The sequence below is a fragment of the Episyrphus balteatus genome, chromosome 4 (genome assembly GCF_945859705.1).
Source record: "Episyrphus balteatus chromosome 4, idEpiBalt1.1, whole genome shotgun sequence".
In the NCBI taxonomy this organism is placed as follows: domain Eukaryota; kingdom Metazoa; phylum Arthropoda; class Insecta; order Diptera; family Syrphidae; genus Episyrphus; species Episyrphus balteatus.
Genome location: NC_079137.1, coordinates 34,144,240 through 34,171,783, shown reverse-complemented (window position 1 = coordinate 34,171,783; position 27,544 = coordinate 34,144,240). Strand labels below are relative to the sequence as shown.

The 27,544-nt window shown below is 32.5% G+C and overlaps 2 protein-coding genes across 5 annotated transcripts in view; one reads left to right on the top strand and one right to left on the bottom strand.

The window, feature by feature from the left end:
• The window catches only part of LOC129918909 (sodium-dependent transporter bedraggled), a 28,864-nt gene extending 13,706 nt beyond the window's left edge, over positions 1-15,158 (top strand). The window contains exons 1-7 of one of the 4 annotated variants that reach the window (XM_055999668.1): positions 4,636-4,747; positions 4,926-5,981; positions 11,206-12,443; positions 12,514-12,964; positions 13,028-13,812; positions 13,881-14,119; positions 14,419-15,158. In XM_055999668.1, the coding sequence (XP_055855643.1) occupies positions 5,024-5,981; positions 11,206-12,443; positions 12,514-12,964; positions 13,028-13,812; positions 13,881-14,119; positions 14,419-14,950 (4,203 nt within the window). In that variant the 5' untranslated portion in view covers positions 4,636-4,747; positions 4,926-5,023 and the 3' untranslated portion in view covers positions 14,951-15,158. Of the gene's footprint in view, positions 1-4,635; positions 4,748-4,779; positions 4,801-4,925; positions 5,982-11,205; positions 12,444-12,513; positions 12,965-13,027; positions 13,813-13,880; positions 14,120-14,418 lie in introns of those variants that run through there. The other 3 variants (XM_055999669.1, XM_055999667.1, XM_055999670.1) reach the window with 3 other exon arrangements.
• Positions 15,159-16,779: 1,621 nt separating this feature from the next.
• LOC129918908 (endoribonuclease Dicer) lies at positions 16,780-26,344 on the bottom strand. Its single transcript, XM_055999666.1, has 8 exons — positions 26,161-26,344; positions 25,935-26,083; positions 25,700-25,877; positions 25,319-25,629; positions 21,355-22,051; positions 20,761-21,294; positions 20,122-20,293; positions 16,780-20,057 (listed from the first exon to the last, which is right to left on the bottom strand). Exons 1-8 carry the CDS (start codon positions 26,179-26,181, stop codon positions 17,170-17,172), a joined length of 4,950 nt encoding a protein of 1,649 aa, XP_055855641.1. The 5' UTR covers positions 26,182-26,344; the 3' UTR covers positions 16,780-17,169.
• Between the last annotated feature and the right edge of the window lie 1,200 nt (positions 26,345-27,544).

Genomic DNA, 27,544 nt, shown 5'->3' with positions numbered 1-27,544 from the left:
AATGTTAAATTATCAAATTGTAAATGTCCCATAAGGATTTCATATAACGAATGTAAACAGCATAGTCCAATACAAAAATACCCTTGAAAAAGTTGGATAATAAATAACGAAGGGTCGGGAAAAGTTTAAAAAATGGATTAATTTGTTTCTTTTATTTGTTAATATCAGAGCAAAAAGCCCAATTTACATACCTAAGAAATATTTCATTCAATGAAAATTCTGATAAATATACTGTCCAGCCCAAATTCCAATTGCAATGGGCTTATCTTTACTCTTATTATTTTAAAGACGTGTGTACTAAGATTATATAATGTAAGCATTTATTAATTATTACTAATATATTCTTTTCCATTTGCATTGCTCTATAAAAATTAAGAAAGGAATTTCAATTAAATACTTTGGAGAAAAAAAAGTTCATTAATTAAATGAATATGAAAAGCAAAAAAAAAAACTTTACGAGCTTCCATTCCGAATAAATTAACTAGTTTTAAATTTAAATATACATATGTATATTATTATTTATGAATTTGGAGCGCTTAACCGGTAAGCTCTTTACATTTTGCGAGTAGTCTTTATTAAATTTGCTAATCATTTCATTGATTTAGTTTCACTAAAGTCACACTTTTAAGACTGGTCTTGACACATACCAAGGCGAATATTAAACTTGTTAAGATCTTAAACTTTTCTCACAAATTGATGAAGGCAGAGTCAATGGTTGAATACCCTTTGCTTTCTTGCCATAGTCTATAGCTAGTACCATAACCAAAAAAGGTACAAGTACCTCTAAAAACCAATTATAATAACTTTACAGTTGTTTTGAATGGAATTTATTTTTGTTCACAGTCAATGAGTAAGTGGGTCTTAAGTTTCTTTCTTGTATTCACAGAGGACTGGTTCGTATAACTCATCTTTTGAGAAGGGTTGGTAGTTTTTAAATTACTTGTGAAATAAATATTATAACGATGATGATGAGAATGCAAATAAAATGGGTCCCCGTAATAGACCCGGTGTAAACATATTTTTTTTTATACGCATTACGAAGGCATTTGATTTTACAGGAACCATACACAAGTGCGTTGACGATGCTGTGATTTAAGAACCTGCGAGTAACCGCATGAGTGGTTACATTTATCACTTAATTAATTTGATTTGAATTTAGGTGTTTAGGGTAGAGGGAATAGTGAAATTTATTATATAGGACCAAATTCAATGGAACCATATGAGTAAAATGGATAAACCTACTGTCTCAAAAATGGTTCTTAGCATTTTAATCAAAAAATTGTATATATCGTATCGGTGAAACCAGAAAAGTGTGTAAATCCAAATTTTTGGAAAATTAGATTTGAATGCCATCTGTTAGACAAACCTAATATCTACCGTTCCTTAAACTCAGAATCCCCTTAAAGTTCATAGTTTTTATTTTATTAGCAAATTAGAAAATGAAAACTCATACAAATGCCTTCAAAACGATTTTGTTTTTTTGCTCTCCTATAAAATATGCTAAAATGGAGTTACACACTTTTCTGGTTTCACCGACGATATGTATTTTCGCAAATAAGATCATACTCATAAAATTAAAAAGAAAAATTAATTTTTGTATGGGTATTTACGATACCATTCTGCATTTTTGACTATCGATTTTAACGAATGCGGAAGCATCTTGGTAACCGTAATATGTATACGCATTTGTAACATTTTCTAAAAAAAAAAACCATTTTTAGATTTTAAGCTCAATTTTTTTACTCGTATGATCGCTATTTGTCCCTATCTTTTTCTATTAATTAAATAGAAACAGATATAGTCAAAACGTTAACATATGATCGTAATTGTGTGCCGTGATTCGATCCCAGTTTTTTTAAATTAAAAATTTAAACATTTTTTTAATGGGGGTGTTTGTAATTTTTAAGGACTAAATTTTCATACATATAATAGTTAAAGCTAAGTATACAGTTCTTCTAGCAAAAAAAAAAAAAAAACTAATGCATTTCTTATGGAAGAGATTTCTTAACAAACCACAGCTGTAAACCAAAATCAAAAAAAAATAATTCTCACCAAGATTTTTTTTTCGCAAAAAAATGTGCACTGTGCAACCCATTGTTTTTATGGAAAATAAATTACAACTGTCATCTGTTCACCACAGATATTTTTTTTCAAGAAAAAAAAAATTTTTTTCTTCACCACTTATTTTGTTTTATCAAAAAGAACTGTATACTAGACTTAAACTAAAAAAATAATTGAAAAAAAAAATCCTCTGAAAACGGGTTGATGCATGTTTTTAAAAGTTTGTTTAAACTATAAATAATAGTTTTGTTTAAGAATGTTACTATTTTGTTATAATGTTTAAAATTTTGTATAGTTTTAAAACTGGAGTATCAAAAGAAACATTTTCAAAGTTCCAAAAATTTTGTTTAAAAAACATATTTTATTACTCTTGGTGATTTGAGTCTGTCTCCTTGGGCCGAATTTTGTTCAAAAATTTCGTTTAAAACATTAAAATTTTAAACACATAGGTACGTATAATTGAATAGTTTGCTGAAACTTTTATTGCTGTTGATAAATTACAAAAACAAAAAACTTTTAAGACAATTAAGAGAAAAGGTAATTATACGTTCTCTTTGACATACTGCTTTATTATATTTTAATATTTCGAAACAAAAATTTAAAGTGTTTACTTGTGACTCAGTGGTTTGTCTACTCTAACACCCCCTCTGACGACGTTCATGGTAGAAATACTTTGTGAAGAAAAAACACTGGAATGCTTCTTTTGTTTATTTTTTTTTTTTTTTTTCAAACGATAATTACTACACATTAAGAAAGGTAACAAAAAAATAATAACATTTCACGCATTTGTGATTTTGTATTTGTTAGCTGGGTTCAATTATATTCTTTGTTACTTGGTAACTTTGATTTTGAAGATACAAAATTATGAATTAAAATATATAAAAATATGATAAGAATTAAAATGACAATAAATTAAAGATTTTGCAGATATAAAAGAGTCGTATAAAATTTTCCAAAGAATCACGTTAGCACGCTTTTGAACTATGAAGTTAATTACGTGCTTTGCTTTAAAATTTGTTTGAATTAATATTCATTAGTTAACGGGAGATAGGTTTTTTTTTCTTCGCGAAAACATCTGGTATGCAATTTACGTTTTATTTAAATTTTTTTAATCATAGTCTATGTACTGTACACCTACTCTACTCAGCCCATACATAATTTTCCAAAATAGTCTAAGTAATTGTGTTTATCATAATAAATAACAATGTTGGAACTTGTAAGTTGCAAGGAAGTGAACGAATTGATCGATTAGAGATAAGAAAGTAATTGTATGCTAATGATTGTTTACACAAAATTAAAAATGTTTAATCTGCTAACACTGTTCAAAAGCACTTTATAGTTTATGATTTAAGTGTGAATTAATGTTTTCAAACCTACACACGATAGTGTTGATTATTATGAACATGATGATGGTTTGAACTTTGACTTTTCCGCGATATAAGTTGCAGTCAAGTTTTGTTTTGATATCACAAAAATTATAGTAGTATTTTCTCTGTTTTTCATCCTTATTTCTTCCTCATTTCAATTATTTTTGTAATCGATTTATTTGAGTTTTTAATAATAGCCATGTTATTGTTTAGTATTTTACTGAGTAAACATTTTATGCTGTAAACAAGGCCATGTGAAGTTAACACTCCAAATGTTTTCTTTTTTTCAAACCTGCCTGGTTCGATTGCCCAAGGTTAGCCCAGGACAGCCCAAAATGTTTTATCTAAATCCCAACACTTTTTCAAAAGATAAAAAAAAACTTTTTTCATTTCCGAAACTTAAAAAATTATTTTTTTCCTTTGAAAATATCGTTAGTTTAAAACCGTTGTTTATATGCGCAAGGTAAGCTCAGGATAGCCCAACTTTTATTTTCGATATCCTACACTTGCCTTAGCTTAAAAATTATAGAAGCATGTTTTTTTTTGTTCAGTGTAAAAATCGTTGATTTATCACTGTTGTTCGTTTGCCCAGGTTAAACCACCATTTATAAAAAATAAAAATAAAAATAGTACGCATACACCACAGTGACCTTCTTCATTTATAATTTAGAAAAAGTAAATCCACTGCTGTGAGCACTGCACCTCAAATGTTGTTTATTTGACTTATAGAATTCTTACTTGATTGAATGTAGTCCATTTTTTTGTTTTATTAAACCTTAAAAACCACAAAACACAAATATTTTTTCAAGTTTAAAAATCATTGATTTTTTTGGCTAAAGCTACATGCTTCGTAAAAACTATCGAAATTTTTTTTTAAGTAACAACAAATATAAAATGGTGTGTGGGGTGATTACTTTTTTAGTACACGAATACATTTTTAAAGCTTTCTCAACTCTTTAAAATCAAAATTTGTTTATTTCAGTATAAAAATTGTCTTTTTTAGACTTGTTCTCAATTAACCATGGTAATTCCAACAAATTACATCACTTACTTTCGCTAGCCCACCCTTAGTTCAAAAATTATGATAAAAAACTTTTTCAAATAACAAACCTCTAAAAAGTAAAATTTTTTTTTTCAGTGTAATTTTTTTTTTTTTTACACTTTTTCAACAAATTATAGTTAATTCATTATTTAAAATTGCTCAAAGAATGTCTACTCAATCGTGTTTGTTTCTTTGTTTCAATCCCCTCAATTACAAAAGTACACATGACAAAACTTGCACTTGTTACCCTAGCGACACAATTAAACAAAATTCAAAGGTACTTCCATTTCATTTTTACTTTAGCGCAACTTATTTTCGGCACTATTAGAAGTAGGTTTGTGTAAACCATCTTAAACGATTTCCTTATAAAGATAAACTTATTTATTTTAAATCAACTATTTAATATATCAGAAACAACGCAGCATTTAACATTTATACTATTCTTTAAATTTCAGACTTGTGCTCTATGTGGAAATCACATAGGAATACCAAAATGGAAACTCAATAAAAAATAAAATCCTGTTGAAGGACATCACAAGAACTAAAAAAGGCAATGTTCTCAAATACATCACAAGGCGCTTCAGCATACTGTACGCTGCCATTTTCTCGCAAATCCAAAGATGACCCCATGAAAGGCTCTTCGTTTGGCGACACCAAGCGATTATCTAAATTAGATGAAGAAACTACCTTAACATCATCATATGGAACCGTGGGAAGAAAACTGAGACGTGTCATCAAATCACAAGATGACACACTTCCGCCGTACAAAAAACTCAAAGCAGAATCAGAAGAAAATACTAGTTCTTTGGGTTTATCGAATAACCCTTCCATAGAGTCAATACAAAATGCTTATGATTTTGCTGAATTTAGCGATGACGAACGACCGCCATCAGTTTTGAATGAGCGTATGTCCAACGAAAGGAGGTCCTTAAGGTCACCATCAGCTAGTAAAAACCGCAATAAAAGAAAAAAGGCTGAACATCCATTCTGCACATTGCGGAGAGGTGGCGAAACTTCACCGATGCCTGCAATATTTGATCATCCAAGAGATGACCACAATATCAATCATAGCTCACTAACCCTTAATCAAGAAGAAGCATTGAATGTTTTGAATGAACTCGATGCTATTTTAGACAACCATGCTAGTTGCTCAAGTGTCGAACTGACTTCGTCTTCCGAACACACTGAAAAAGTGGAAGATTGCCTCTTAGAATTAGACACATACTTGGATGGATTGGATGATAAGAGTCTTAATAGCTCCATTGACTGTGATAATGTTAATGTGCTAGACAAAGCTCCCAAACGTCGACCTACAACCCTTCCAAAGAACATGCGTAGTAGTTTTTCATTTTCGAGAGGCTCCAAGGTTGGCTGTGAAAACGAAACACTGAATCGGGGTCATATGCTGAGAAAAACAATTGGCAGTGGGAGTGCACTGCGGAGTATGCGTGGCGGTGGTGGTGGTGACAATGATGCTATTAAGGCCACAAATATTAATATTTCTCAGTCGGGTAAGATTAAAATTGTTATTGTTTTTTTATTTGGTTTCTCTTTAGTGTCGTGACGAAGCGACTTCGTGTTGAGGGTTTTAAGATTGTTACTATTTTTAGCTTTTTTTTACGCTTTCTTGCCCGCATGGCGTGACGTTTATGAGGAAGGGAGGGAGAGGTCAGTGAGACTGTTGAAAAGCTGGTTTGTGGTAGATTCCCAAACAAGTTTTCTTTTCCATTCTTTGTTTGCACTTACAATTTTATGTTACTACTTTGGTGTGCAGGCATTCATAACTATACCGGAATAAAGCTCAATTCGTTTTCACATTTATAGGATTGTACAAAGTAAAGGTTATTGGTATTTTGAGAAGATTTCCGATTTCCAAAATAGTCCTAAAAAAAAAAACACATACATTCCTACAACTTTTTTTTTGGGTGCCTATTGTTTCGCCTTTTTTACTTCGATTTCTGTTATTTCGTTTTTGACACAATTTTTTTTTATTAGTTCGCCATCCTTTATTTTGGGTTTTCGTTTACTTCGTATTTCGATCACTTCGCCCAACTATAACTTCGTCTTGTGTCTTCTTGATTTTTATTTATTTCGCATTTTCATTACAAGTCCTATGAGTTGTTTCGCCAAGGTTCATTTCGCTTTTAGTTTATTTTGGCATCTGGTTATTCCGTCTTCAGTTTTGTGGATTGTTTTGGGTTTTGAAGACTTTTGGATTAAAGATAAGCAAATCCTTATAATATAAGAGATCTGTTACCTTAAATTGTAACGAATTCGTTGTTTTTTTTTTTTTAATTAACAGGCACTCAAAATGTCGCGAATTATTCGCCACCATTTGTTTCGCCTTTTTTTTGTGGATGTTAATAGCCTAAGGGCGTTAGGCTATTAACATCCACAAAAAAATGGGCGAAACAAATGGTGGCGAAATAATTAAAGTCCAAGTGAACTAAAGGCGACTTAATTCCAAAACGAAATAATGAAAAAACGAAGTGATCAATAACAAAATAAACTAAAAACGAAGTCATAAGAAAACGGAGTAAAAGTTTGTCGAAATAAGGAAAAACGAAATAAATAAAAAACTAAACAACAAAAATACGAAACAATAAAACAGCGAATCGACTTAGACGAAACAACCAAAAACCGAAATAAGAAAAGCGAAACAAACCATACCCCTTTTTTTTATATGAGATTTATGTTTTTTTTTTTTTAATTTTCAGATAAAATTGATTTAACAGACTTCAAAATTGAATTTGGTGGATTTCTTTTTAAATGCCTAAAGTATTTTCTTCTAGTAGATAGATTTTTCCTCCAGTAGATAGATTAGTCAAACTGTTCCAAAATTAATAATTCCAAAAACGCTCTTAGAAAATGTCCTAAAAAAATGCTCCATACAAAGTTTTAAAGTTAGTACACTTTTCTATTTACCCAATACCTTTCAAACAGACAGAATAGCGGGAAAACATTGATATACATACAGCCTAATATCCTGGAATGATTTTCTTCAAACTTGGCAGTTATGAATTTTATAAGATTTCCTAGAGGTGAAATTGAATTTTTATTTTTAAGACCAAAATTAGGCCAAAATGGAAAAACTTGTTTTCCTCGAAAAACGATAACATGTACTGAAACATATTAGGTATAATATCCTACTTATGATATAGAAAAAATATTTTTTTTACGTTTATTAACGGTACCTGCCATAGAACCGTTTTCTGGATTTTTGGCTTTCGCTCACGGAGAAAAAAGACCACCTAAAAACAAGCGAATTCCGTATTATGCGGATTTCTGCATGGTTTCTTGCCAATATGACTGCCATCTTAAATTAAGCGGATAAATCTTCTTAATTTCTTAAATGAGCAAATTTAAAAGAAATCCACTTAATTTAAGCGGAAAATCATCTTATTTTTATGTGGGAACTTTTTAATAAAAAATACTGGCAGCTACTGATGATCGATCGTACAACTGTTGGGTCACTAGGCCAGTGCTTTACCATCAAGCTATCTCGCTGTTGGAAAAAAGTATGGTAAACTGCAACTAAGGCTAAAGTCTGACGATAATTTTTATTTTTCGTCGGTTTTTTTAGATAAAAATTCACAGTAAAATGAAATGAAGTTCACGTTAAATTTAGCAGAATTTAAGCGGATTTCACTTATTTTAAACGGAAATCCTATAGTTTTAAGGTGGTGGGATTTAAAGTGGGCATCATCTTATTTTAAGGTGTCCTTTTTTTCTCCATGTGGACATCATCGTATTTTAAGGTGTTCTTTTTTCTCCGTTCGTTAACCACCTAACCGATTTTGACGAAAATTTTTGTGCAAACACCTTTTAGTAGTCTTTATATTAAATTTCAGAAATATGTCATAACATAGTTTAATGGTTTATTTTTGGTTTGAGTTGAAATGATTTCAAACTACAATACAAATGGAAAGCTAATTACAACTTGGTAAACAAAAATATATTTCTGCATTTAACTTTGTTCAATTCCAATTTAAAAAAAAGAAATGTTTGATACCAACCTTTAAAATTACGTACAAATTTTCTTTTTTTCCATAACACATAATAATTTATACCAATTAACTAGGTAAAACCTTTTAACGTACAGGAAGCTAAAGCAACTTACATTACAAAAAAACACATCGAATGATCTGTTAAGGGCTTCAAGATAAAATCTGAAGAATATCTAAAGATACTTTTTTTTTAATCTCATCTCTTGGATTAAACGAACTCACATCTTAAAGCGGATATCAAAGTTCATTGGCTCTTCTTTGCAATAAAATGTTGTTGAGTTCATTACAAGACTCTATTTGCTGAGATTAATTTTCATATGTTTATTTATTTATTTTTTTTTTTTTTCGTTAGAATGAATAAATAAACTCCACCGCAAATGTGCAACCACTTCCACAATGGGAACTAAAAACCTAGAGTAGAACGCTTTCTATGCGTATAATAATAATAATTTATCATCAGATTCCGAATAAAATGGCTACAGTATAGTTGTGCATTTTGTGCATTGAAGATATAGAACACACCATTGTAATAAGAGATACAAAGACCATAGCTTTATTATTATTATTATGAATTTTCATCGATTAAATTGCAATAAAGATTCATAAGCGATAATGGATAAATAGACTTGGAATAAAGAAAACTTTCACCATTGTTGTTGCGCAATGTTTTTTTTCTTCTTTTCTTTGTTGCATTATTAGGGTTTTTGAACTGATTCAATTGAGAAGAAATTGATTTGAAAGACATTAACGATGACTCATATTGTTATGTACATAAACATCTAGTTAGAAAATTTTTAAATGAGAAATCAGGGTTGAATTCAACCACTATCGTTGTAAGGTTATATGGGCGCCTTAAAATGATAATTTGAAATTGGAAACTTTATAAAGTTTATTTTTCATGATATATCATTTTTATCAAAAAACGACTTCTATTGATTAAAACTTATGAGTATTACAGTTTTCTCATGGATGCCGTAGTCAAAACTGGATCAAATTGATGCAAGACCACACTGAAAGCAGCAGCTTTCAAATACAAATCATGTAAATCGGTTCACCCAGTCGAAAATTTTGAAGTAACAAATATAAAAACATAACAAAAATTCCGACGAATTGAGAATCTCTTCCCAAATCAGAAGTTATGTACATACATTAGGGCGTCCCTTATTTTGAACAAGGCTGAATTTTAAATGTATACGGGCTCAAAAGTTTCTATTAATAAATTTAAAAAAAATATTCCCAAAGTTTCAAATCTCTATCTGTTTCAATGTTTCCATACAAAATATCGATAAATTGCAGGTAGTGAAATGTTTTATTTAAACATTCCGCAAAACTTTGATAGAAAATTTTCATGTAAATATCCTAAGCACTAAAAAGAGTGCTCTGTTTGTATATCTGTCTGCCATTTTCTCTCTCAAACTACAACCATTATAACGATTTGCTTCAAACTTTCTTATAAAGAATTTTAGGCGATTCTCTAGTCTAGAGAGAAAATTCATATTTTGTTAAGGACCAAAATTAACGTTTCGTAAGACTAATATTGAAAAACTGGAACCAACGTCATGTTTACTACTGAAATAAAAAATAGTTTATTTTTTGCACCGTTATTAACTTATTAACGGTATCATAGAACCATTTTTTTTAATACCTATCTGACTTTCTCGTAAACGACCTATCCTATTACTATTAAGGTTTTGCGTAGTTTTCAAAAATGTATCAATTTTTACGAAACGCCATATTTCTGTTTTTTTTTTATTGTTTTACCAAAAAATGCAGTTTTTTTGGAAATTCATTGTATAAAATACCAAATTTAATCGAAACACGAAACTTTTATGTGGGAGGAATTTTAATATTTGACTACGAATTTATAGGAGCAAAAAATTAAAATATTAGGGTACTTTTAGGCACCTTTCTGATGGCTGAATGCTCCTAAAGTTTGAGCATGAGTTTTATGACCAGAAGTGAATCTCAGGACGAGATATTGCACTTTAAACCATGCGAAGAGCGTTAAGCTAGGGGGCTGATCATTCGTTTTTGAATAATGAAATAGATTGTGCGACAAATTCTAAATAAATTCGTTCGTTTTTCAAGTTACATGAAGTAAACCGTTCATACAAAACGAAAACGTTTGTTCGTTCACGCGGTACAGAATCTTACCCCAACATACAGTCCAAAAATGTATTTTTGCTATTTAAGTTCTCATTCGGAAATGAAATAAAAACCTAATCCCCGAAATTATATGATTAAGTTCATATAATTGAACTCCAAAACTTTTTTCTTTAATTGGGTTCCAAGTACAAATTAATTTTGGAGATTCTTTGTTTAGCCGAACTGCAGGAATGTGAAATGTTTTGCCTATATGTGATATCCAAAACTAGCTTGGATCCCCTTTTTAATTCCTCCATTAACACATGCCCTTAAACATCTTGCATAATTTAAAACTTGAATAAGCGCCACAAAAAGTTATACCTAGCATTATGTCTTATTATTTGTGCGCCCCTCAGTCATTTCGGCCTAATACTTTTTTACATTAGTTGTGGCACTGATACCAACATAATTTATAACATGTTGCTAGGTAGTTTCAAATTTGTCGGCTAGAAAACCACAACAGAAAAATTGTTAGATGTTATAAAAAAGTTCATACACTCCTTGCTTCCAGACGTTATAAATATTAAATTCATTTCTAAAGACTAGGTCAATAATTAAAGCATTAATAATTATTTATTTGTAGACAAAGTAACGAGATCCAATTCTCCTACTCGTAAGACATGGCGCCGTAATTCAATGCGAAAGACATCACTTTTGGTTCTTCCCGATCATATACGCAGCGAGGAGGACTTGCCAGCGGCCACTTCACAAGATTCACCTACACCCCGAGAAGTTGAGGACTCAACTGCAAGTGGGAGTGCGCCACTAACTACACCCACTATGAGAAGATGTGTATCTCAGACTGACTTTACTCCCAGTGTACTGACACCCTATGATATTTTACAAGAAATGGTCGACAGAAATTCTTCTGAAGCCCATCAGGACTCTTCTGAAGACCGTCCGCGTCAATTCGGTCGTAGAGCTGATGGTCACCCGCGGATATTTTCTATACGCTCCGAGGCCACTGGCAGTGGTAATCACTGCATTATAATAAATCATGATCGCCCAATGAGTGCTCCCGTTAATGGCTCCCTTGAATGTGGCCGTCGCAATCCAAATACTACATCACACCTAGCAGATGTTATGTGTTCAGGGTACATCGGATCCGAACCCAGTTCAGTTGGATCATCACGTAATGCTAGTCCTGTTTCCCTAGTTTCTAGCACCGGATCAAGCTCAATTGGTTCCACAACAGCTGATCACTCTCCACGAAGACCCGCTACTCCTCCTCTAGACACTGGCAATACACAGCCACGAATTGCCCATATCGATCCAGATAACAATCAATCGGCCCAACAAGATTTCAATGCAGAATGGCCAAATTCTTATAGCCGAATATTGGCTCTAATGTGTTGTACGTTGGGCCTCTTCAACATTAGTCGTTTTGCAAGTCAAACCATTCATTATGGTGGAAATTTCCTGCTTCAGTTCCTACTCCTTTCTGTTGTATTTGGAATCCCTTTATTCTGGCTACAGATTTGCCTTGGAGCCAAAATAAAAGCTGGACCGGTTTCAATGTGGAAAATCAGTCCAATTTGCCGAGGAATCGGAATCGCTTTGGTATTAGGACAATGTGTCATGGGATTGTATTCCACAGTCAGCATTAGTTGGCTATTAGTTTATTTAAAGGATTCATTTTTAACTAAAGCTCAACCACTCTATCGGTGGCAAGAATCATTCTATATGTATCAACGTTCATCGAATGTATCGGGTAATCTTACCGAAACAGTTGCCGATTATTTCAATGGCATAGTCCTGCAAAGATTACATTTGGGAAGACGAAGTGACGGAAGCGATGTTCGTTTCCAGGTGAGTGATATGGTAAGTTGGACTTTGTTTCTTCTTTCAAAATAAAGAATCCATTAAAAAAAACATTTATATTTCATTCAAGCAGCTCGCTTTTAATTTATCGATTATCTGGACAATTGTATTCTTGGTGCTTTGCAAGGGTTTGAAATCATTTGGGAAAGTCATATTATTACTGACTTTAGCTCCGTTGGTCTTATTCATTGTGATAACCTTTCGACTGTTGTATTACATCGGATTCTCAAGTGCCCAAAATATATTCTCTGCTTCGGACTTTGAAGATTTTTTGATAAATTCAAAAACCTGGACTGCAGCTGCTCAAGAAGCTTTTCTAACTTGGGGACTGTTGGGAGCATCTGTTATATCCGTTTGTAGTCGAAGCCATGGGAAGTCCAATAGCAAGGTTATTCTTCGAAGAGAAGCCATATTGGTGGTCTTGCTGACATTATTGGGACTATGTTTGGCGGGTGTTTTTGGATTTTCTTGTGAGCAGATTTTGCATAAAAATCATTACATTTATGTACCAAGGTCATATGGTAAGAACAATATAACAACAACAATCATGACTTTGACTAATACCTAATCAATTCAACTTTCAGAATTCATGGACTCCTATACTTCAGTATATTCTCTAAAAGGACCAATTACGCCTGCTCTCATATCATATCCAACAAAATGGGTACCTCATTATTCAAGCCTTTTGGGAGAAACCTATCGTCGACCTCCATTAACCTCATTTCGAGAAAGTGGCTATCAGGCGTTACGATTGATAACTGAATTATTTCCGGCAGCAATGGCAATTGCCCAGGGTGACTTATCATGGATTTGGACTGCACTAACCTTCTTTATGTTTATTTTATTTGGATTGGGTCAACTATGTGTAATGTGGAAACCTATTTCCAGTGGTTTGGGTAACTCGACAAGCTCAGTTCTATTGAGCTGTGTAACGGCTCTTTTATTAGGCATACCATTTGCCTCCGAAATGGGTTTGGCTATGATACATTTTTTCGATATGGTATTTGGAGGAGCATGGTGGATGTTGATTCTATGGACAGCGGAAATTTTGGCAGTTTTTTTGATTCGCGGTCGTCCTTATAATGGAGATGTTTTAGTTAATGATTTACGAATGACCGGTTCAATGTCTGCTTTTTTGGCTCTGTCCTGGAATGTACTTCTTCCGATTGCAATGATAACTTTGGCTATAATTGAATATAAGGTCTCATTGACAAGTCAGTTTTATCATTGGCGAGGCAAGTCGTATTTTAGCTTTTGGACTCGCAAAGTTGGCGGCCTAACTCAGGTTTCATTTTTGCTAATCGTGCCGATAACATCAATTATTCAAATCTATAGGTATCTTACAAATGGTCCTCCTGATATTTTGGATGTAAGTTGAACTTTTAATTAATAAATTATTGGGTGTTTATTAAATTCGAGTATCTATTTTTTTTTTAGCGAATTCAGCTGCTATATCGTCCGACAGAATCACCATTACCACATCGCCGAGGGCGACCTGGTGCTGATCGAAACAGACATGCAACTGGTCAATATAACTTGAGAAATTCCGACTTGGAAGCTAGTAATGCTCAAGATGATGCCCCTCCAAAATATACACCTCCTCCTTCGTACACAACTGCGACAGGAGCACGTTTGGCTAAAATCTTACGCCAAAGTATAAGGCGAAGTGTTAGACGGTATGTTCTCATTTAAAAATATCAAAAAAAAAAAAAATATGCCTAATACTACGTTTCCACCTACCCTAAATCCGAGATTTAGCTAAGTAGATTTAGCACAAATCTCGAGTTTTATTCTAAATCTCGGATTGAAAGTAGGTGAAAATCTTAGATTTAGGGTAGCTGAACCCAAATCTGAGATTTAGCGAAGTAGATTTAAAATAAATCTCGAGATTTATTCTAAATCTACTTAGCTAAATCTCGGATTTAGCGTAGGTGGAAACATAGTATAATATTTGTCATTTTATTCACTTATTCAGATTTTTGGGTGAACCTAGTCGACCAAGACCAATTCTATCACTGGAATCAGCCGACAACAGTCTGCCACCTGATTACTCTACAGTATTGTCTAATCCAGCTGGTGTTGATAATCAGCCTGAAAATATTGAAATCCGTCCTAGGCCCCTTTATAACAGTTACACTCAACGAAGTCTTTCACTGGGCCGAAATTTAAGAGGATCAAATAAAATCGAAGGATCAAATGAGCCTCGTCCCTCATCAGCTGGTACAACTATATTCTCCAGATCCAGACAGCCTTATACAGCATTTGATGTTGCAAATGTGCTGCGAACTTCAACACGTCGTCGTGAATCTGGAGCCAATTCAATTACCTCGAGAATTGATCAATCATTGCGAAATAAGACAAGTTGGTCTGTTGAAAATCTAGTTATAAATGCAGCACCACTTGGAGAAAGCAATGCAATTATTTTAAGAGCTTCCCCCGCAGACTCATCAAGCGATCACAACCCACCGGATAGCTTAGATATTAACGAAAATACATCTGTGATTTGAATCTCCCCTGTTTAACCTTTGGCTCTTCTTTAGCTAAAGTCCGCAGTCTTTCGGATTTTAACTTAATGTTATTGCAATATATAAACTATATGAAATAGATGCCTTGTGTTAGACAATAATTTAATTTTATTTATAAATATAAACTGATGCGTGGAAAAAAAATATTAAATGTTTAGATGTAAAATGTAAAGTGCATAATAAAATTAGATTTAGCATTAAACTTTAAAGTTGGTTTTTGATTTCTTAATTAAAATTTTTGAAAAAAGAAAATATTTTAAACCTTAAAAATAAGCTCAAAAAAGAAATTTTGTACTGATTTTTGTTTTTGCAATATTATGTTAATAAGTAGCTGAATACAAAACTAGGAAATGTAGGTGTAGCTTGTAAAACCTACAGCAAAAATTTTAATGTGTTGTCTAATGACAAATCCAAGTATTTGCGGGTCACTGTGGTGTATGCGCAACTTTTTTTTATAATTAAAAAAAAAAAACTAAAACAGCTCACAAAAGCTGCGTTGGCATTGCTAACAAAGGAGGTAAGTTTCTTGGTGCGTGCATATATGTAAAGCTTCGTTCAATTTTGAATTTGGGGAATCCTGTACAGATAAAAATAACAATGCAAATAAAAAAACACTAATGTTCATATAAATCGTTGTGAATTGTGAATGTGTTTTTTATTTGCACTGATGTTTTCATCTGTACTGCTATTTCGTTACGTCAAAAAAATGTTAAAACTAAGGACTGTCTAAATTCGTTCGTTACTAAAGGTGATGGCTTTCAACTTTCTTTTAACTTGCTGTTAGTGTGGTTCTTTCGTCGGTTTTTTGTAACGAAGGTTGGGATTTCTTAAACAAACAAAATTGAACAGCTTATGTGTTGCAAGGAATGCACTTTTTTTCACTGTCAAATCATTTCCACGAAGAATGGCTAAATCCAGCTGCTTTGCTTTTAATTGTGGTTCCAATCAGGTAGATTCTGTTTTTTATTTTTCCACGACGACGTTAGTCGATCATCGCAAATTAATTTTGATATTGTGAATGCATCTTGTGAACTATATTTTTTTTTTCTTTATGGTTCGATCCTTTTCGTTTACAATTTAGCTATGGACTCAAATCAAGTTCATAATTCACAATAGCAAATATCTTGTTCGAAAGAGATACACAATATCAAAACAGATAACCTTTAGAAAGGGTCAAAATAAGAACACGACGTTAAAACTGCCAGGGAAGTGTGTTTGGGAGATTGGTTCCCCACCAGAAATCTTTAGGAAATTTGAATCTCTATTCGCTTTTTCATCTCTATTAACGGAAAAGAAATGCGGCCTTATCACGAATTCCATTCGTGTTGGAAATTTGCTACGACTCCCGAAAAAGCAATCATAGAATCCGTTCGTAATAGAAAATTTCATACAAATTATCACTACGATTTTTTATGAAAAAATAAGGTTGTAAAAGAAATCTAGTTCAACATTTCTAGCCTTTTAACAGGCTTCATGAAACACTGCTAATTTTTTAGACACAAGATCTGACACAGATATCGTTCAGATCGATGAGATGCACAATACACTTTAACAGTCTTAACAGGATGCTGAAGGGAAGACCTGTGGTTTTCGTTACTACTATTAGTTATATTTCACTCCCTCAAAGAATTTTTTTCAGCTCGATGAGTAAAGCCTTTATGCAGCGTCCACCTGGGGTAGTTGTTCAATAAAAAATCTTGATAGAGTTTTTTAAGAAAACACATTCAACATTCATAATTTAAAAAACGCAATTAGTATAGTCTATTCCTTATTCGAGATTCCTGTAAATTAAAATACAAGTTTGTTCTTGCACTTACAACAAGCTTTAAGTTTTTATTAAAATACGTATTTATATAAAACGGAACATATATGTATATATAATAATATTTTTAAACAATCATTTCTCTACAAAATCACATCTTTTGTTTTTCGAATTCTATTTTTGAAATAGAATTATACATTAAATATAACAATTGATTTGTTCCAAGGCTTATTCGACACACTATACAAATTCAATAAACAATATTAAATTTGTGAACCAAACCGGTTGTGAATTATTCATAAATATTTTTATTTTGATTCACATACACAAACATATATTAATTAAAAATAATAACTTAATTACAAAAAAAAAGGAATGGAAAACATGAACGTTATGAATAAACTTATATATATTGTAACAGTTATAAAAATAATATTGCCTAATTGCTATGCAAAATTTGCAAAGCCATTTTAGCAGCGGCTTTCTTGGCCATCTCCTTATTACACCCACATCCAATAACAGTCTTTACCAAATCACGGCAATAGAATTGACACTTCATCATAACGACATCGTATTCTGCGCATTCTTTTTGGAATTCCGGCTTAGCTCCCTTATACTCATACAACTGACGAACGGGATCTAATGGTACTTCTGCTATAAATTCTGTTAGTTCAATGTCCATCAATTCGCTTATTACATTCCAAGTGCATCGCAAATCATTGCCCGAGTCAAGGAATACAGCTCCAATCAAAGCCTCCAGAACATCACCCAAAGTTTTTGGAACGTCAATATTTTGCGCCATATTAAATGATTCCGGATCAACAACAGTCTCTTCCAGAAGAATCTTCACTTGCTCTGTAACACGATGATCCTGTGTATTTTGAAATTCTACAAATTTTCTAATTGACTCGGATAGTGTGGGACTTTCATACAGAATATACTGATGGAAGCGATTTCTAACACAAACACATGCCAAAGTAACATTGTTGACAAGCGATGAACGGAGATCAGTAATTTCCCCAGGATTCATATGCTTACATCTTTCAAAGATATAACATGACATCAAAAAGTCCAAAATAGCATCTCCTAGGAACTCCAATTGCTGGTAGCAACCCGTTACACGATTTGTGGGATAAGAAGGATGTGTGAGTGCTTGTAATAGATATGCACGATCTTTAAATTTATATTTCAAATTGTGTTCCAACATTTCATAATTCAGTAAATACCCATCGATTACCGATTGTTTCACATTCGCTTTCAACAATGGATTACCTAAATTAATTTGTAGTAGTTTTCGAAGTAATGTCTTATCGGCATCATAGAAGATTCCAAAATAATCCAGCATTTCGAAACTTTTTTCTGGTCCATAATTCTTAACACACACGCCCAATAAAGCTTCAAGAGAATCAGCAATAACTTTATCGGGTACAGCTTGTTTGTATATAAATTCATAAAGACATTCAATGGACGTTTCCGACAACTGAGTGTTGTCACAAAGATTCTGTAAAGTATTCTGATTGCATTTGCCAGTATTAATTTCTTCCTCACTGAGATTAACCTCGTAAAGACAATTTGGGGATAGACCCTTATGTTCGATGGCTTCGAGAATATTTGAAGGGACCGAAGAACATGGCGGCAACCATTCGCTAGTTGGTTCGAAAACTGACGAACAAATAAATGTTCCATTGAATTTGGCACGCATACAGTAGAGCAAATTTCTATTGCTTACCAATCGAGATTTAATAGCTGTGAGGTATCCTTCATTCCAAGATTGATGTCTATGCATCAACAACAAGGAGGAGCTGAATTTTAAAAAAGAATCACCCAAAACTTCGAAACGTTCCATATCAAAGTAATCATTTGTTTTTCCAGTTGTTATTGCAGCTAAAAATTCAAATTGCTCAGCAGTTTTGAGTGGTGCAGAACCCACATGTTCATCCAATATTTTAATGCGACGAGCTGGATCGAAAGATACATCGGCAATTCTTTTAGTTAACTCATCAATATAGTGTTGCCTTATTTTTGGTTTATGAGCTTCAAGATTGCGCATTGAAACTTCTGGCGCTTCATCTAATTTTAAATTTTCCATATCTTCCAGCAAATTATTAACAAACTGATAGTAATAGTCAACTTCAATTGGATAAACCGTGTTGATATTTCGATAGACATCAATTGGCTCAAGGTATGCCTTCCAATTACCTTGTTCAACATCGACGAGATTGTAACATGAATTTATCTTATCATCCCGGCGTGTAGTCTCGAGAGGTGGGAGCATACTCTTTGGCTCCTTACTTTCAGTGCCAACTCTGCGAAGGGAATAATCAATTTCGATACATGCTGGTTTATAACTTCCATCCATTGGAATACCTAAATATCTATTTATGTCCACACGAAGTTTTTCCGCATTCAACAGGTAATGCAATCTGTGCAAAATGCATGGCAAAAACAAAGCTTTTAACCACAAATCGCCTGGATAACGAAAATTGTGACACATCTCGGGTATAACCAATATTTTGCTGTCACGTTTCATACGTTTACTTTCTGTGTTTTTACCTGATGAATTGATAAAGAAATTACTACGCGAAGTAAATGCCTGAACTTCAATCATAAACTGATTTGTGTTAACAACTCGCTCACGATATTTATTTTCCACATATTCTGCATAGTTTTTAAAAGAATTCGATGGAAATGGACTTAACGGAGTTAGATCATGTCGAATTTTTGTCACAACATATCGAATATTTTCGTCGGCACTGTACCATGTGCTGACAACTTTACCAAGGTAATCCTCAGGATTGTGGACTTTTTTTAATCTTTCTTGTGCAGTTGTAGCTCGCATTTTGGTTAGTTTTGGGAATTGACGAACTAATTCCCAGTCAATTGCACAGTTATGTTGCACAGGTGCAATTAAGAATGCATTTGGACCATTTCTATTGTCTAAGGCTAGGAATCTCTTCCAATATTTTCGAATATCTGAAAATATCATTTTGTTGAATTTTTTCAACTGTGCCAGTTCGTTGTTATCGTTGATAATGAATTCAAAAGGTTCATTTGATATTTTTGCTTTAAGTGGACCTTGGGTCATAAACAATGGCATCGGAGCCAGAGCAGGAAGTTTCTTTCGCAAAACAATAGCATAGTTTGAATTGGAATTCAATAGATTGATTATGTTGGAATTGTCTTCGTCTAAGCGAAATTCTGGCTTAATGCTAATACAATAGGCATAGGCTATTTCACCAGGAACTGGAAGAGAACCGGTTAGTTCTTCAGGGAAGATTTTTTTGTAGTCGCGAATATTTTTCGTGGATCCAGCTTCTCTGGCATTATCTATGGAAATTTTCATATAAGTAAAATTAAGGAAAGAGACTTTTTTTGTAAATTTTCCTCTTACCATTAGCTTCGTTTTTCCATTTGGCAAAGTATGTTTCGGTACAGCTTTCAATTATTTTCTGACGGGTTACTGGTAAAAGGTTGTCGTCAATTTCACCATTTTGATAGAGCTTAACGCATGCTTTGAAAGCGGCAGACAATTTTGCTGTTTTGACGGTCTTCATTACATCACTCTGAAAAGTACTCCAGTTAGAATACTTGTATTTCAGTTTATATTTTATTTTATTTTTTTTATAACGTTCAGAATCTGTGGACTGAAAATGTGGACCTCAATTAAGCATCTGGCAAAAGATAGAGCTAGCTTATTGATTACCACAAAAAACTTTTCAATTTTCTCTCTAGGGAATCACCAAAAACACTGAACTAACTAATTTGAAGCAAATCGCTTCTGTGGTTTTTGGGTAGCTTGATATAGGGACAGACAGACAGAATTTTGAGAATTTTTTTTGCATTCTCCATGATCGTAATATCCAGTCCGGAAAATTCATGAAATAATTTTTAACATAACAAAAAAACCAAATTAGTTACTAGACTGGTACGGAATTCCAATAAACTATTCTATTTCTAAAAAAAGACTTCTACTAAAGTTTATATAAATATTTCTCAATTAAATCTTCAATAATCTACTTTTCATACGTACCAATATCACTTCCTTGATAGTAGATTGAAGTGGCAATTGCAATGAAACAACACATTTTGCTGGGCTTTCTTCATTTAAAACAATCGACCATAATGCTTGCGAATTAGTAAATGAATCTTGTGGTAATTTTTGACAATAACGATGTAAAAGCATTAAAGTCGCCTCAGCTTGAAGAATTGCTCCAGTACGAGTTTTAAAAGGTGTGACAAGTTCTTTAAATTGCTCTGCAGTAAGACTTTCACTTGGTATTTCTCTATCGATCGTACGTGTGATAAGGTAATTTTTCAATATAGCATCGGTTTTTTGATATTGTTGAATTTGTTGGGCAACCTCATTCTGTTTTAATCTTTCACACAGAATGGCATAAGTACTATCCTGAGATCGTGCTCGTCCTTTCATTTGCACATATGAACTAAATGTTTTGATACTGTCAAAAGAAATAACATAATTACATGCTTGGACATCAATGCCTTCTTCAAGCACACTCGAGCACACAATCAGATTGCATTCCTTTGAACGAAACCGTTGAATTGCCTTCAAAAGAATGCTGTTTAATTATTTATTTTTATTAAAAAATTAAAGTAGAGGTCTTACATGTCGATTCCACTTTGAATCAAGTATAGTATCAATTGTGTAAATCATTCCAGAAGTACGTCCCACCATAAATTCTGGAATTATGTGTTTCAAAAGCGGATGTGCAGCGCAAAAGTTTTTTATAACAAAATATAAGCATTTAGCGGTGTATCGACGTTGCACAAACACCAAGGCACTAATTTCATCACCTTTTTTTGTACTAAATTCTGAAACAAGGTATGACAATAAAGTCCGAAGTTTTGGCTTGCAAAAATTTTGTATAACATCGGCTTCATCCATGTCATCTTCATCGTCTTCGTCGTCAATGAAAGATTTTAATTTCTTTACTAATAAATGCCGAATCAATTCACATTTGGTTAGAGTATATCGATACATGGTTCGAAAAATCATAGTCTCAGCGTTGCGTTTATTTACTTCTAGTTGTACTATAGCTGCCATTATAGCTATAGATGCAGCATATATTCCCATGTCATCCATCTGATATACAAAATCAGCGAGAAGACTTTTAACTTGTTTCAATTTGTTTGGTTCGCGTAAAGCTTGAAGTCCTTTGGACATTTTTTGCTTCTCTCCCATATCCCAATGTTCTAACTGGGCACAACATTTATCAACTATTGCTTTAATTTGAAGTTCGATATCGAAGACCATTGATTGGTCAGCATATTTAAGCATTATTTCGTTAGGTTTTGTGGAATATCTGCAAAAGTTATAAGATAAAAAGAAAAAGAAAAATCAATTTCAATTCATTTATATTTTTAACTTCTTTTTAGATACGAAGAGTATTAATTAAACTAAAATGTGATGAACATAAAACGAAAAAAAAACATAAAAATGTATGATTTGTACTCTTTCAAGTCAGTCGGTAGCCACTCTGTACATTCAAAAATGATGAAATAAGTTTCAAGCCCGAAAAATGTTATGGACCTCCGTTTTTGAAATAATACCGTTGTAAAATGAAAAAACAAATTTTGCACGCTAATATTTAAAAAACGGAGCACAATTATTTTCAGATTCGAGTTCAGAAAAAAACCTTCAATAAAAAGTATATTTTGGATCTTGTGGAAAAAAAAATCTTAAAGACCATTGTAATGGGACACTTTCGACAAACATAAGGGACTTGCTTTTTAGTAAACGTCATTTTCTGGACGAAAATTTAGTTCTTTGATCTCTTAGAAAAATTTTTGGGAAATATAGGAGGCTATCCGTAATTTTTGATATGATTATCGATAAAACGATAATCGTTAATGTTGTTGTTCGTTTCGCAAAGTCGTTATCTTCATCACGGTTTGAGAATCAGCAAAAATATTTGAAAATGAGAATGTCTTTGTTTTTTTTGTTTACAGCAGAATTCATTAACGCAGTGATGCTTTGCATCAAAAAATTCTTGTGCAAAGGTGATGCTTTGTAGGTAAGATAGGGTTTCCCTCCATATAAAAAGCTTAGATGCAAAAGCAGAGTTGCGTTTTTGAATTCCCCCTTCATTACAAGAATAATAATTTCTTCAATTAGTCAAAAATATCGCGTTTTGTGAATTACAATTTAAAAGGATTTTTTTTAATGAAAAACGATTGGAAAAACGCATTTAATGTTTTTACTTTATAAATACATACATAATTATGTATATCAAGTTATGAATTCGTACCAAAAAAAAAAGTAAAAATATCAATTTAAAAAAAAATGCATTTGAAATTTAAAAAAAATATTTATTGCAAATAAAAAAAAATTCCATGCAAAATGTGTGCATTAAAAATTTTTTTTAGTAGCTACTCATCGAATTTCTCACAATTTTGGCTATTTGACCATACATAAACTTTTTCAACTACAGTAGCGAGCAAAAAAAATGCAAACAATAAAAACATTTGCATTTTTTTGCTCGTCTAAAAACGCATGTTTAGGTAGACTTTTAACCAAATAATGGTTTTGGAGTAAAATATTCCACAAATTGACTCTGTTTAATGAAAATAAAACTGTTTCAATATGCCAAATTTGGTAACTCAATTCTTGTTCAAAACTCTTTAAACCTCTTTCGTTTGCATTTTTTTTTTGCTCGCTACTGTACATATTATAATATTGAAGATAATATAAGGTCAAGAAGTCAAATTTGTAAGAAATTCAGCGAGTATTAAAAAAAAATAATTGGGCACGTTCAAAGAGCTAACATAAAGCTATCGGATAGCTTTTTGTTGTTGTAAACAATGTTAAAAATTAGCAAGGAAACGAACCATTTTCTGTCAAAAAATAATCTGAAGGTATCCGAGAATTTCTGGTATACCTCAGGTATTCGAGTGATCAGCTGATAAACATTTAGTTTTTTTTATTTTGATTACTTTTCGGGCTTAAAAATAAATACAAATTTGCAAGAAATAAAGTCAAAGTCATTGTGCAAGTACTATTCAACAATAAAAAAAATGTAATTTGCTCAAAATAAACAGTTTCCTCTTCTCAATATTTTTTGGTAGCTGCTTGGGCAAGCTATCTGGATAGCTCTTCGTTCAAAAAGATATTCCAGATACGGGTATCCCAGATAGCCTATCCGATAGGTGTTTGAACGTGCCCATTAATGCACACATTTTGTTTTTTTTATTTATTTGCAATAAAACTTTTTTTTTTCAATGCAAAATATTTTTCAGTTGCAATATAAATTATTGTAATGCAAATATTTTTCAGTTGCAATATCTAATTATTTTTGTATGACAAAAATTTAAGTTTTCAAAATTTGTATATAAAAAAATTCGTTGAAATTGAATAATAGCGTTTTTGTTTGGTAATTCTTAGAGCTGTTCGGGACTGGCCAATCCGGAATGCCAAACGATCAAACTTGTTTGTATACTTCTTTTTTGATTCTGAAGTTTGGGTTTCTTTGTATTTGTGAAACGCAAAATAATCAATATAATTTGTCGTTTGGCTTAGTACAAAATTTCAATATTCAGAAATGAACAATAAACAATAACATTTCATTACTTTGACGTGTTTACTGTGAACATGTGTGCGTGATTCTCATTTTGATTCTGCGGAATCGATTTTCTCTTCTTTTCTTGTCATTGAGTGCCAAACACACAGTTTCAGAATCGTTCGGAGGAATTCCGGACAGTCCCGGACGACCAAACGAAAACGCTATAAGTCATTTAGGAAAAATTCAGAAATTAAAACAAAAGATTTTATGGCAGCTCACAAATGATTTTCGGAAAAAAAAATTCATTAAAAGATAGTCCTTGCTTATTAGAAACTAACATTTGATTTTTTTTCATAAAAATCCTTTGAGCCGTTTGTAAAAAAATCAAACTTTTATATAAATCGGTATATTTCAAAAGAACCGTTATTTTTGGTCCTAAAAAAATTATTCCAAAAACCCATTTGGAGAGTCTCCAAAAGTCTCCAAGTTTGATGTTAATTGTGTCAACTCTTAAAATACCGCTGTAGAGGTTTAGAATACGGTTCAAGACAGACAGACTTTTAGAACCACTTTGTTTTGAATTCTCATTTATCCTAATGGTATGCCTACCAAATCGCAAATAAAAATAATATAAATGTAACAAAAAATTGCAATTGCATCTTCCATTGTAAACCATAACCACTACATCTAAGCTTGAACTATAAAACAAATAGGAGAGTCTTAGTGATTAACTTCTGCATTTAAATTATGATGAAATAATCTACATTTCCTTTGCAATGTGCATGGACAACAAATACATAATGATCTCATGTGGATACATATTTGAAATCAATCTGTTTTTCTGTTTTTTTATTTATGGCCAATAAATAAACAAAAAACAGACTTTCAGCTTATTGCAATATACACATATGTATATCTAATTTGAAACGTGCTTCAATGTGCATCAACCAAAAAAAGCCACGTCACCAATATCGAATGGCAATTGCATTGCCCTTTTCTTTTACCCATGCACCTATGTCCTACATAAACTTCAAATATAAATATACGTGTTAAATAAAATCCAATACTTACAACAAAACATTATGGAATTCATTCAAATTCCTCACTGTAATAATCTTTCCTCGAAATACAGCTTCCAAATCCTCTAAAGGTTTTAAGATGTCACCTTTTTTCGTTGACTTCAAAAGAACCCCCGTCAAGCCGACGACTCTTGGCAAATCAGATTGATTTGGTGCATACGAAAAAAGGGATAAGAATCGATGCATTGGATGTGATTTGGTTGCATGATGGCACTCGTCCATAACTACACAACTCAAATTATTAATGGACAGATATTGATGGGATACCATGTCAACAAATACTTGACTTGTCCCAACGAAAACCTTTTTTAATAAAACCGGTAATTGATTAACATAAAATAGAATTGCATCATTATAAGATATTGGAACTTACTTGATTTGAAAATATTTCCGATTCCCATTTTTCTTGGGGCCAATTGTCGACATTCATGTCACCAATAAAAAGGCCAACTTTAAAGTTTGTTACATTGGCTATTTCTAAAGCATTTTGACGGGCCAACTCAACTGTGTTGCATAGGAAAACACATCGTTTGCCACCTTCATCTAGTGGTCTTGAAAGACAAGTTGGTATAATATAAAACAAATAAGATTACTATACTTCGACTTACTTATGGAGTTCTTTTGAGAAATGTCTTATCAGCATTATGGCAATGTAAGTTTTGCCACTTCCTGTTGGAAGATATATAATGGAATTGTGATTGATGGCATGTTCTAGAATTTGCAACTGGTAAGGTCGAGCGACCTTTTCTCCGGCTTTCTACAAGAAGTGCAATGGAATGAGAGCAAAAAAGGTTAAGTTTATTTTTATATTAAATTAATTAAAGAAAAGATTACTTTTGTAGGACTGATGCTCATGTTTTTTCTTTATTAGTTATCTTTGAGTTCTTTAAGATTTTATAAAAATTCAAGAAATGAATGATGTGGACTTATCACCACACAGATCGTTTTTGAATCGGAATCCTTCTTTTTTTTTTTTGCTTCTGGTTTGGGGAGTTCCCTTGATTCATGTAAAAATAAAAACAAAACAAACGCGTTCAGGAAACTAGAAACAATTGATGTTGTGACTCGTATGCCTCATTTACACAAGTGACAGAAAACTCTTGCCATTACTTTTGCCATTTTTATTTGTCGGCGCATAAATTCTCTAGGGTTAAAAATTAAATGAGAAATATAAAAATAATTATAATAAAATAATTAATTCAATAAGAACCATTGGATACAATTTTTAGCGGTGTTCGTGAAACCGCGTAAACGTGGTAAAATGTTAAATGTGTTAAATGAGTGGTAAAGTTTACCATCTGATTACCCAGTTGTACAAATATGGATAATTCAATTCAACTTGCTGATTTCGGTGGATTAGCTGTAGTTTAACTGTGGTTCAAGCATGGATTTGACTATTTTAACATAAATGTACCTTTAACCAGTGCTTAACCGCACCTTTAACATGGATTTCAGAAGATAAAAGTTGCTGAACCACAGATTATATATATTTGCACAATAACAGCCATGTTATTCACTAGTTTAAAAAATACATCTAGATGTTAAATTGTCAAATGTCAAAAATAAATCCAAATCCAAAATTATTATCCCGATTTTAACTATGAAAATAGTTAAAAAAAAAAAAAAACAGTTAAAAATTACTAGGGGTATTCACGATCTGGTGCAACAGGCCTAGTAAAAGTGTAAAGGCTTGGCCACACCGAAGGGTACATGCGGTAGCGGTACGGGTACTTGTATGAAAAAAATTCAAAACTGACACATCAACGTTCAGATGTGGAATTTTTTTCATACAATTACCCGTACCGCTACCGTATGTACCCTTCGGTACCCTTCGGTGTGGCCAAGCCTTAAAATTTTATTTTTTTACAATAGATCGTGAACGCACCTCTTCTTATCTATAGTAAATATTGAATGGAATCCATGATATGATTTATATCAGCTTCACTCTTTTTTTTTACGGAGTTGTCTTTCCACCGATGCTTCTTCTTTTTTTTCATTTTTTTTATAATTTCAAGGCTTGGCCACACCGAAGCCCAAGTAACAATTTAGCTTTCATAATTGTCAATGCAAGCTATTTTTTTACTTGTTTAAGAAGGAGGACAAGTCTTATGCAAATCATTTTGGCGCACATTACCGAATTTCCACAAGACCTTCCTCCACAGGCAATCCACAAGCTAATAGCTTGTGACGAACAGCGTAAAACGACCTTATGCAGGCC